Source organism: Protobothrops mucrosquamatus, unplaced genomic scaffold (genome assembly GCF_001527695.2).
Source record: "Protobothrops mucrosquamatus isolate PMUCROS unplaced genomic scaffold, P.Mucros_1.0 scaffold173, whole genome shotgun sequence".
In the NCBI taxonomy this organism is placed as follows: domain Eukaryota; kingdom Metazoa; phylum Chordata; class Lepidosauria; order Squamata; family Viperidae; genus Protobothrops; species Protobothrops mucrosquamatus.
In genome coordinates, this window is record NW_015386533.1 from 54,688 (window position 1) to 67,814 (window position 13,127).

Consider the following 13,127-nt stretch of genomic DNA (forward strand, 5'->3'; position numbering starts at 1 on the left):
TTTTCAGCAAGCGGGTCTGGCCTAGGGAGAATTTTAAATAGGGACAATTTTAATTAGAATTTTAATGGTAACACAGCGGTTAAATATTTGTTTTTAATTGGTTTTTATTGGGGATAGTGTTTGTATTGTTTTAATATGCTGTAAGCCGCCCTGAGTCCTGTTGGGAGAAGGGCGGCATATAAGTTTAAATATAAATAAATAAATAAATAAATAAATAAATAAATAAATAAATAAATGGCAATGACCCAAAACATACAGCCAAGGCAACAAAAGAGTGGCTTAAGAAGAAGCACATTAAGGTCCTGGAGTGGCCTAGCCAGTCTCCAGACCTTAATCCCACATAAAATCTGTGGAGGGAACTGAAGGTTCAAGCTGCCAAACGTCAGCCTCAAAACCTTAATGACATGGAGAGTATCTGCAAAAAGGAGTGGGACAAAATCCCTCTTGAGATGTGTGTAAATCTGGTGGCCAACTACAAGAAACGTCTGACCTCTGTGATTGCCAATAAGTGTTTTGCCACCAAGTACTAAGTCATGTCTTATGAAGGGGTCAAATACTTATTTCACTCATTAAAATGCAAATCAATTTATAACTTTTTTGAAATGTGTTTTTCTGGATTTTTTTGTTATTCTGTCTCTCACTGTTAAAATAAACCTACCATTAAAATTATAGACCAATCATTTCTTTGTCAGTGGGCAAACGTACAAAATCAGCAGGGGATCAAATACTTTTTTCCCTCATAGCACTCTAAAACTAATTGGTGCACCATCTAGAGACCCTGTGTGAGGGAGATGGAGAGTTTTAAAATTTGAAAAATAAAAAAATATTTAAAAACTAAATAAAAATTAATTTTAAAGAATAAGCAATAAAATTTCAGAAGATGTTAGTGTTCTCAATACATTGAAATCTCACAAAATTTAGTCATGATTTTAAATTTAAATTTAAATTTCTAGGTCACCAAGATCAGCAAGGATGCTGGCTGCCTGAAAAGATTGTCAATTCATCCTGTAAATCAGTTTCTCAACCTTGGCAACTTTTAAGACATGTGGGCTTCAATTCCTAGAATTACACAGCCAGAATGGGGTTGATGTCCACATATCATAAAAGTTGCCAAGGTTAAGAAACACTGCTATAGAGATTAAAACCTATTATCACACCTAGCAGTATACTAAGACCAATACTGCAAAAGGTTAGGGCATCATCTGTGATGTATACCTTTATTAACCTTACAGCTAAAAGTACAGAAGATGACATACAATAAAAATCACAAAAAATTAAAATCACTGTTAAATAGATGTTTAAAAATAACAGAAACTAAAACTCAAGCAGGTATAACAAAAATACTGAAAAATACAGAAAAACAGAAATGCAGAGACACCATATCTGTTTTCTTGCTATCATATTCTGTATGTAACTATCTTCACTACAGTCCCTTGGAAGGAATGTGGACTTCATAAGTGCCAAAGAAAAAGGGAAGAAGGAAACAAAGTACACCACAAAGGCATTCTATTTTTGCATTTCCTTCTTATATCAGGAGATGGGGGTGGGCTTTTTGGTTCATGGATTATTCCTAGTAATGAAGTTGGATATACTAATTTGAATGCCATACATCTAGTCTTATGAAATATTTCCTGTGATTCTTCTGATAACAAATATAAAATCAAGTTTTTTTCCTAAGTATTTGATTAGGTCAAATCAGTTAAACTATTATGTATTTCTGAATAGCAAAAGGTTAAAGTTTTAGAAAACAGTGGTTTCTGATTGCAGTTTTTTCCCCTGACAGCAAAAGACTCACAGCTTTTTCCCTGCTTTACAGTTTCACATGGACCTCATCCCACATAAACAGAAATATTCTTTTGTGCCTAAGTGGACAGCATGTTGAAATGTTTGATACTGAATTCCGTGAACTCTATGCCATTTCAGAGGAGGTTAATCTTTACAAGAAGTTGAACATTCCCTGTCCTTTCCGTCATGGTATTGGGAACCTTGGTTTTTCTTCATCTACTGTGGCCCGGAAAGTTATTAACCCAAAATATGGACTGGTGATAGGTATTCCTCCAGGAGAAATGATGCGCCGTCAGAGGGATGAGTCACAAGAGAAACTTGAAGGAAGAGAAGAACAAAATGAATCAAATAAACGACTAGATAGTTTTCTTAATGACCTTATAACAGTCAAGCAGGTGCTGCCGGATATAGAACCTCCACTTGAGAACTTGAGCACAGCAGAACCTCAAAAGTTATTTTCACGATTCCACTTAGACCTGAAATATAAATCTAAATCCAAAGAGTCTGTCTGTGACCATAGGAAGGATGAATTTGCCGATAGGGAAGTCAATTTCAAACAAGGTAAGAGGTTTGGCAGTGGATTTTTCAGAAAGGCCAAGCGATCTCCACCTTCGAATGCTGATGCCAGTTCTGCTACTAGTGAGACTGCTGAAGATTTGATGGGTGTGAAGGTACCAAAGGAATGCCATGCCAGTTTTCGTAGTACTGGAGACAATTCAGGTAACTTTTCCTAGAAAATATTCTGACTTGTTTTGTTTCTATCAATGAATACATGTCACACAATCAGCTTTCATTTTAAAAAGGCATACCTTTTCCTTCCTTTCTCCCTCTCTTTTGTCTTTTCTTTTTTTAAATTTATCTTACTGAGCAGTAGGAATGTAGTATCTTTATTGACATTATGCATTAAATGGGAATAGGGTTGCTGAATGAAAGTATGTTCTGGAAACCTGGCACTATATGTGTGACTTCATTCAATAACTTTGTTTTTAAGTGAGTAGGACAGAAGCTAAATACAATAATCCTTTTGGTTTTAAAAAGGAAATAGATTGTCATCTAGAGTTCTATGAATATGAATCATATATATACTGTATATACAGTATATGTCCTTAAACTGCTGTAAAGGACTTCGGTTAGAATTTCTGATGCAGATTTTGGAGTTATTGACATTCAGGAAGTACCTTGAGGTACTGCAGCTGAATTTTAAATAGATTCATTTTCTCTTATTTGCTTTCTTACACCCAAAAGTGTGAATAAGTTAATTTTGGCTTCTTTATCCATTATTAATGGTAAAAGGTTACATGGGATTAGGAACAAGATAAGCAAAGTAAATCAGGGCAGGTTCATACCTATGGAGACTGTAACTCTCATGCATTTTATCCTATGATAAATAGACTCCACAGAAAACAAATCCTTTTTTTGTTCTAATTTGTATAATGGTTTGGAGAAGATAAAAATAATACTGGAAAAGATCCATTTTTTCTTTTTAGTTTTCCACAAGCTAATACAGATGAGATAATTTCCTTCCTAACTGCCAAGGAATTTGTGTGAGGAACTTAGAAATTAAAAAAACAATTAAGCCACAAATGAGCTAGTAGCTAGCTAGTAATATATTAACTTTTGCACAAAACTTTGAAGTGACCTAGGGAGCCCCTCACAACATTTAAATTCTGGGGCTACAAAAAACGCAGTTTAGCTAATTTCATATTTGTAGCACTACTTCAGCAAACTATGCGCACATTTTAATTACTGCTATATTTTAATTACTGATATTCAGAGACATTTGCCCCACTATGGAAGGTAATACTTACATTATCATAATGGATATTTTATATTTAGCCATGGATATTTTATCCTTCATTAAATATTTCTTCTTTCTTGTTAACAATTAGTTGTCTATATTATTTTACAATAATATAGACTTGCAAGGGCTTATGACTTCTAGTTCCTTTACAGCAGCAACAAAATAATGTATTTTATATAAAAGTTGCCTCAGCTAAAATTTAAATACAAATGTTTGTTTAGGATTCTGAACTCAGTTTATATATGGTACTGAAGTAAATTCATATGAATGTACTTGATGACATTCTGTTTTTTTCATTCTGAAGAGAGATTTTTGTCTATACAGCTTTGTAATAAATGATAAATTAGATTTGATCAGTCTGAAGTAAACACATATATAACCTACTTTGCAAAATATAATTAATGAAAATGTGAAGAATAATTTTTTGATAATAAAAATTACAATGCTATGTATGGGAGGTAGCAGATTCAGATCATAGGAAAAGCAGGCAAGGGGTTAAAGTTCCCTTTACATTTCACAGCTTATTCTTGTATGGCATATATTATTAAAACTTCAGTGAGTTGCAGAGTTTATGTTTCAGTTGACTGCTGTTAAGGCCTCTTTTGGAGACTGGCAGTCTATCTTGTTTGAATAGAAATCTTTATAGCACAAACTGCACACATTTTTTAAGTAAATGTATTTTGTTTAATTGACCAGAGGGCATGTAGCAACCCCTAGTGACAGAATTACAAAATAACAGGGGCTATGTTCCTATGTCTGCCTAGCTTTCCTGATAAATTTGTATTTAATATCTATCAGATAAGCTATGCTGTTTTCTACTCTCTAGCATATTCTTATTATTTTTATATGTATGTAGTCCAACCTTGTCTAATTGGTGCTGTATTTCCATATTGTTGCCATATAAAGTGCATGGATATGTCCACAAAGTAACCACTGGTCAGCTTGAAAGAGAAATCTATAAACTGACATTAGTTTCTTTCAATGCTGCTGTATATTGACTAAGTTTATATAACAGCACCAATGTTTAATAAGTATGTTGATATAAAAGTTAAAGATCAAGAGTAATTGCCCAGAATAGATGAAAATATTGAAGGAGTCTAACAACTGAATACTAATACAGCAAGATATTTTTATTCATCTTTGATTACAATACTCAAAGATAATGTGTGAACAGTAGGATTTTCTTCTAGGAGTTGCAAGGTTGCTTGGCCAGTAATTAAATTGGAATCTTAGATGAAAATATCTTATATACTGTGTAGACTTAATTCATCCTTGCCAATCTAATGGCCCCAGATGTGTTAATTTCAGCTTCATTAATTCCTTGACCTTTCCAAGGTCAAAGCAGCAGGTAAAAGATTAGTTGAAATAAGGTCCAAGACAAAGCCTTGAAGTTTCAGCAGGTGGTCCAAGATCCAAAGTCATTCATAGGATTCAAGAGTTAGTATCTGAGGCACACAGTCTGGGTTAGCAAATAGTTATTTCCAATGGAGAGGCTTGGGGTTGCTGCTTCACTTAAGAACCAATGTGTTGCTCTTTATGGGAGGGTACAGCTTCATTCTTGCAAGGAAACTTGCAGAGTACTTTTGCTCATCTTTGCTTGGTGAGCCCTTGCACTGGGTGGACATAGCAGCTCAGACTCCTTCAGAGACCAATGGTAGGGTGTTCTTGTTGATTACCAGATTGTTCCACTTCAAATGCCTGTAGGTCAGTGGTTCTCAACCTGTGGGTCGGGACCCCATTTGGGGTCGATCGACCATTTCACGGGGGTCGCCAAGCAAGGCTGTCCGCCATTTTTTTCCCCTTTTCCGGCGGGTGCCTTACCTCCCTTGGGCTTGGCCAGCTGGTGGTTGGCCTGCTCCATCTCTGCCGCTTGCCAGCTACGCCTCGGCTGGTGCAGGGGGCGGAACCACGCATGCGCAGCGCTCCCGGGCAGGGAAAGTCCTCGACTTACGACTGGTTGGGTAGTCCTCGACTTACGACCGGTTTAGTCCTCGACTTACGACCGGTTTAGTCCTCGACTTACGACCGGTTTAGTCCTCGACTTACGACCGGTTGGGGTCGCGGCATTAAAAAGGTTGAGAACCACTGCTGTAGGTCCTCAGGCAGTGGCTCATCCATTAATTCTAGAGCAGGTTTCTGGCCTGAGCTTCTTATGATAGTCCATATGGCCATCAGCTGGAAAAAGTTGATCTATCTAGCCTGCTGTTATTTACTAGAGGTACTGTACTGTACAGGTACTACAGTCTTTTGTCTGCAGGTAGTCCTCAACTTACAACCATTCATTTAGGGACTGTTTGAAGTTACACCAGTACTAAAAAAAGTGACTTATGACTGCTTTTCATGCTTACAACTGTTGTAGCATTTCCATAGTCACATGATAAAAATTCAGATACCTGGCAACTAGCATGCATTTATGACATTTGCAGGGTCCCAGGTTCATATGATCACCTTTTGCAACCTTCTGACAAGCAAAGTCAATGGAGAAGCCAGGTTCACTTGTCACCATGTTACTAAGTTACCAACTGCAGGGATTCACTTAACAACTGTGGCATAAAATGGGACAAAATTCACTTAACAACTGTCTTGCTTAGCAATGCAAGTTTTGGTCTCAATTGTGGTCATAAGTCGAGGACTGTACTGTTAGTTCAAGATTACTAGGGAAGCTAAAATTGAAAACATTTAAATATCATCAGATTGGAAGTGTTCTATTGTAACTGACAGAAGCTGTGCAGAGCTCTTCAGCTAAGACGGGTATCAAACTGCCAGCCTGCAGGCCGGTTGCATCATGCAGAGGCCACGCCCACCCCAGCTCCGGCAATGCATTACCGGCAATGGGAGGGGCAGTTTCATCTTGACGCGTCCGGCCCATGGGCTGGCAGTTTGACACCCCTGTACTAGTGGGTAACAATATAAATTACAGGGGTGGGGATGCAGAATAATTTAAAATTTATTATTTAGAGTGTGAAAATGGCAAACAAGGAAAACAGTAAACATCTGTCTCTACTTTTCTCTTTCCAACACTAATTTTAAAGGATCTTGTTCTGAGCATTTATCTAGTTAATTCCCAAAGACAACTCTGAAATGTAAAAAATAATCTTATTAAAAGAGTTGGCCCAATTTGCTATCTTTGGTGACCAAGAGGGAAAAAAACTCCTCCTTACGTGAACAAAAACTCATTGGACTGGCAATTTAATCTTTCTTAAGGACTTATAGCAAACCACCATTCTATACTGAGAATGTAAACTAATTTGCATGTTACACATTGTTCTGTTCTCTATTACCTTACTCTACAACAGGAGAAGAGGGCCTTTGCATAGGTTCACCTGGCGTGCCCTTTCCTAGACTTTTATCATCATAGTCATCTTGCTTGTGGATCACTGCAATGGACTGTTCATAGAGCTGACCTTGAAGACCACTTGAAAGCTCTATGTATCTAGAATGCAGCAGCACAAGCAGTTGTGTGGATACTTTAATATGGCCATATAGCACTTCTGCTATGCAAGTTGCACTGGATATCTGGATGCAGTTCAAGGTGCTAGTTATCTCCTATAAAGCTCCTTATGGCATAGGGCCTGATTATCTGAGTGGCCACCTCACTCACATCATTTTTTCCTTTTCCATAAAATCTGATAGAGGATATGCACTTCATATCCCATCCATTAAGAATTGCACTTAATGGTACCCATGAAGTGTGCCTTCTCTGTTGCAGCACCTGCCCTCTGCATCCCCCATATGTTCAAACTGCCTTGACTGTGCCATTATTTAAATGACCTGTGCAACTCTTTAAATAAACCTTGTAAACTTGGCTTTTTCCTCAAACTCAGGTTAGGTTAGGGCCCTGTTCATCCAGATCATATTATGACATTTTTATGGTGCGTGTTTGTTCCTCATGTTGTGTTCATATGGTTTTAGTTTTGGTTTCAGAAATGATGATTGGTCTTCATTTACTTATACAGTTCCCAGAGTCATTGCTGAGTTTAGCAGCCTTACAAATCTACATTGTAAAGAAATAAACAAATCTGTCTTTAAGCTTTTCAAGGAAGTGCTGCAATGCAGCAGTTGTGGCATTAGTGTCACATGAACAGCTTGCTGAATATGTGGCTCAGGCTTCACCCCCTCTCTTCCTGTTTGCTCAGTTGGGGGCCTTTCCCAGCACCAATGCCTGTGATTTACTTGTAGGGAATAATTAGGCAAAATTGTTGGCAGCAATAAGCAAGCATCACAGTTGCTGGGGGCAACAGCTCTAGAGGAAAGGAACAGACTGGGGGTGATCTTAGGTGGAATTAATGTGGGTGGGCTGCTGCTGTCTTTCCTACGTTTGTTCTGCTAGCATATCCAGGATGTCCAGCAAGAGATGAAAGGTGTTGAGACGACATTGTTAAGGAGACATCAGGTTGAAAAAGTTGATCTAATGTTTAAACATGTTTTAAAATAACACTTCAGAACCAGAGAATTGTATACTCTTATCTATAAAATTTTTATTAAAGAGCCTCAAAGATACTTAACAATTCTCATGATATTTTGAAGGTTTTTAAATGGGTATTAATGTACAAATTAGGAATAGCTGCAAGAAAGATGCTCAATAGTGAAAGTATTTTTAGAGTTTGTTTCTCTTACACTGAATCAGGAGTACCTCAGCAGAAATAAAAAGTGAGAATCTTGTCTGTATGATTCAGGGATAGCAACATACCAGTTTTCTTTTTAAAATATATGTATATCTATTTTTGTATATTTTCTACTACAGGTACTGTGAGTCCAAGTTCTCTCCCTGGGGGAAAAACCAAAGAGTCAATCTGTGTGGTCTCATGACTAAAGAAAAACTACTGGAAAATTAGAATTCAAAAGGCATCTACTGGAATATACAATAAGTGCATTCTTTCAAACTTTCAATCTGACATCCTCACAATGCTGCATGTAACCACTGCACTTTCCAAGACAGAGCTGGGTTTGCCAGTTAAAACATACCTACTGAGTAAATGTGTGTTCTGGAAGATCATTGCATAATGGTAGCAATATTAATTAAAAAAAACATGACAACTTCCATTTTGGATTTAACTCTATTGCAATGTAGCTGTTGAAGAGTTGTGGCCTTATAAACGTCTAAATAAATAACAGGTCAAGGTGCTTTCCTTCTTTTAGTGATGTTGTTTTAGTTTGTCAGGCTTCAGATTAAAAGAATGTTGTTGCATTATTGATAATTGCACTGTATTTTATTAACTTGCTGGGATAGAAAATTAAAAACAAAACTAGTTTGAATAAAATATTTTTAAAATGTATAACATCTCTATACTTTTTTTAAATTAAATCTTCTGTCCTGTTATTCATCCTTTTCAGTAATATTAACGTATGGATAGTCAGCCTTCCCAAAAGTACCATGCTCACAGAATAGCAGATGGGCCTACATTCATAGGCTTGAAGACTATGAATTATGGGGAAATGTTAACAATGAAATTACCATTCTAATTCCTTTCATTCTATGTAGAACTTGACTCTTAAGCCAACATAGGATGTAAGAATAGCTATTTAAATGAAGATCAGTACAAGAGATGCCTGCTGAGATGTACAGGACAGGCAAAATTCGACATAGCCTCCATAAATAGAACAGACTGTAATGACCTGTAGTAAACAATAAATATTGGCTATTATAAATAATATTTATAATATTTAATTCTTCTCATTCCCCTTATTCTTTTTTAAATGTATTTATTACATAGCTAAAATCTTCATTTAAATATCCACAGATTCCAACTGTTTCATGTCCTGTAGATACAGCATTATGTGGACTTTGCAACTTTCTACTTTCATACTCTATGAATAGCTTCAAATATGATATATTCCAGACCGATAGGCCAGGGGCTTGTACAATTAAATACAGGTACAATGCATGTATAACAGATTATATAAATGGCATTACATTGCATTTTCTGCCATACCTAGGTGGTGAATTTTAATATAATGATATGATATGATATATGATATGATATGATATGATATGATAACAATACAATACAATACAATACAATACAATACAATACAATATAATATAATAATAAAGTTGGACGGGACCGTGGAGGTCATCGAGTCCAACCCCCTGCTCAGGCAGGAAACCCTACACCATTTCGGACAAATGGCTGTCCAGTCTCTTCTTAAAAACTTCCAGTGTTGGAGCATTCACCGCTTCTGGAGGCAGGTTGTTCCATTGGTTAATTGTTCTAACTGTCAGGAAGTTTCTCCTTAGTTCTAGGTTGCTTCTCTCTCTCTCTCCTTGATTGAATGCATCTTCTAACACCTATGCTAATCAAACCACAAGATGGATGGATGGAGATATAGGTAGTCCTTGAGTTTTATAAGTGTAATGGAGCCTGCGAATTCCACTCGGAACTCGAAAACTGATAGAATCTCGTACCTCGAAGGAGATCATTCCCTTGCTCGTTAAAACGCACGTGGCTCGTTAAGTGAACATGAGGTATCTCAGGGTGGGGAAGGCCATCGAGGACCTAGTGATGGAACAGGCCACCAAGGCCTCCCCAACTCACTAAGATACCTCATGCTTCCCCCTCCCTTCCTGCTGCGCTGGAATCACCTGGTAAAGATCCATTTCCTCTCTGCCACAGTTTCTGCTGCCGCCTGGATCTGAGGCCGGGGAATGCTTCTGCGGCCCTCCCACGGCCCAATCTGGGCTCCAGAGGCCTTTTCCAGGCTGCTATCGCGCCCCCACTACGGCCCAATCCAGGCACCAGAAGCCTTTTCCAGGCCACTGCTGCCCGGAAACAGGCCACCAGAGGACTATGTAAGCATGCCCTGGCCTCAGATCTGGGTGGCAGTGGCCTGAAAAAGACCTCCGACACCCTGATCAGGCATCCAGTGGGCTGCGGAAGCATCCCCGGCCTCAGATCCGGGCCACGGGGGGGGCGCAGAAAGCCTCAGATCCGGGTGGCAGAGGCCTGGAAAAGGCCTCTGATAGCCCGATCCAGCCTCCAGAGGCACGTGGAAGCATCCCCCCGGCTTCAGTTCCATTCTCTGTTGCAGAGAACAGAGGCCTAAAATACCATGAGATCACGCAAGATCAGTAGCGTGAGATCTCACCCCACTGATCTTGCATGATCTTGCATTACTTTAAGCCTGTTTTCTGTGAACACACCGAAGACCTGGAACAGCCAACAAAGCAAAGGATCTCAGTCTTTGCAGGGTGAGTATTGAAGGCCTGGTACCTAGGGAGACCCGGGCGGGGGTGGGGAGGAGGGGAATAACCTGGGTGAATGTTGCAGTGCCACTGCGGTTGCTTGTAAGGGCGAATGACTGCCGTGGTGCAGCAACATTCATAATTTCGGGACTTGCTTGTAAGCTCTAGGCGCCCATCACATAACTTTGAATGAGCATTAAGTGAACACTCGTAACTCGGAGATTACCTGTATATATATAGATACACACACACACATTTATCTGGATCAGATAAATGGCACCTTATTCTAGTTCTTTCAGATTTGGGGGCCATACTTTATTAAGCATTTTTGTACTGTATTTTGATTCATTGCTACTATGCAAACTTTTGTACTTACAGAACATTCCTTCATTTTTTCCATCTATATCTTACCCACTTTATGGTGGCTACCATAATGCATTATTTATTATTTATAAAGAATAAAGAGGGGTTTTTCATGTTATCCCGAATTGTTTTTGAAACCTAGTATTTTTTTCTAAAACTTTCTGTTTTAATTTCCCATGCCATACCATTTTGATACATATTGTATCTGATCTTAGTTTCATGCTTACTATCCCAATCATGCTTCTTTCGGGGTTGAATGACAGCTAAGACATTGAGCAATGTAGATTGATTTTTCTGGACATTAAGCATTAGTAGCAATAGCAATAGCACTTAAACTTATATACCACTCCATAGCACTTTACAGCACTCTCTGAGCAGCTTACAAATGTCATCATATTGCCCCCAACAATCTGGGTCCCCATTTTACAGACCTCAGATGGAAAGCTGAGTCAACCTTGTGCTGGTCGGGATCAAACACCTGGCTGTAGGCAGAGTTAGCCTGCATTACTGCATTATAACCGCTATGTCACCATGGCTCCTAGTAGTAGTAATTCGTGTTGTTTGATAAGGATGTCCAAGAACAGTAGGATTTTGTTCTTTTCCCATTGTGCATTTTAATGCTGGCTTTTGTTGATTTCAGTGTTGAAGGACTCTTCTAGATTTTCTAAATTATGAGCTTAAGTTAAAGCAATGTACCTTGGAGGACTGAAATGTCAGCTGAATATTTTAAATGTCAGGTCTGAATCCATTTATTATGTTACTAGACAACCCACAACCTGCTGGGTCATTGTTTCACAGATATTTCCTTACTCAAACATAAAACAGAATGACTACTGGTGGGCAAAAAATCAGTGGGAGGAGTAACTTCTAACTTCCAACAAGCTTCCTCATTGATTTCTTTGTGCAAGGTGGCAGGGAGCATCCTTATTCTGGACCTTTCCTTGCGATTCTGGAGACATGCAGTCCTTTCATCCTCTGTTTCTTCATTCTCTTCCTTATCACATCCTGACATTTGACGTCATCTCTTGACCATGACCCTTTCTTTCCACATGGCATTATTACACTGATGATATTTTAATTTATTTTTACTACAAAAAATAAAATGGTACATTGCCGTTCTCATTTCAGAAATGTTTAATCCCTTCCAGCTTCTCCAATGACTTCTAGTCATTAGAGAGAATCACATGACAGGACAGCAGGACAGTCTACCTGATCTCCAGTGGCTGAAGGAGGGGCCAGTCCAAACTCAGTTTCAGAGTAGGAAACAGTTGAAAAGTGAAACACGATGGATAAGGATTAAGGTATAGTGGCTAATGTATTTGACTGACACCAAAGAGATCCAGTTTCTATTCCACCTGCAACCATAGCACTAACTTGGTGGCCAACCTATCTCACAGGGTTGCTATGAAGAAATACAGGCAGCTGGAGCACTATGTATGTGCCTTGAGGGCCTAACAAAGATGGAATATATATACATGTGCATGTTTGTATGCCAGAGAAGAGACATGTAAAGCAATAAAAATATCCAGACTTTTCTTTGTGTACCTTAAGGTCATTCTTTAAGAGTCACATGATGAGTCAGTACCTTGGTTCTAGATGGGGGAAGGAGCAAAGGATTGCAAGAGTGACGGAAATTCACAGAATGTTCAAAATGACCATCATGTGACCACAACAGCACCCCAATCACAGTAGCAGATTGAAGTAGCTATAACTTTCCCAAATTTCATTTCCTGGGAGTCAGGGTCCCAGATTTTGGATGCATTCTGTATTCAAAATACAGAATTCAAAAATTGATTAAAAAATGTTGCTCTATAATGCACTGTTTTGCCTACTTAATGGTAATGAAGAGAATTTTAGTAGTATGTAGAAGATGTAACAGCTGGCCAATTTGTTCTTCAGGCATTGCGAGAGCTATTGTGCTGTTACCTCAGAATATCAGATAATTAGAATTGAATAGCATTTAAATCTTCACTCAGATGCCTAGCTCACTTGGTG

At 38.4% G+C, this 13,127-nt stretch overlaps 1 protein-coding gene across 1 annotated transcript in view; it reads left to right on the top strand.

Annotated features, from left to right (window-relative positions):
* The window catches only part of FAM83F (family with sequence similarity 83 member F), a 31,539-nt gene extending 22,716 nt beyond the window's left edge, over positions 1 to 8,823 (top strand). The window contains exons 4-5 of the mRNA XM_015813585.1: positions 1,817 to 2,505; positions 8,331 to 8,823. Coding sequence (XP_015669071.1) covers positions 1,817 to 2,505; positions 8,331 to 8,395 — 754 coding nt within the window. The 3' untranslated portion in view covers positions 8,396 to 8,823. The remainder of the gene's footprint in view (positions 1 to 1,816; positions 2,506 to 8,330) is intronic.
* The last annotated feature ends 4,304 nt before the right edge of the window (positions 8,824 to 13,127 follow it).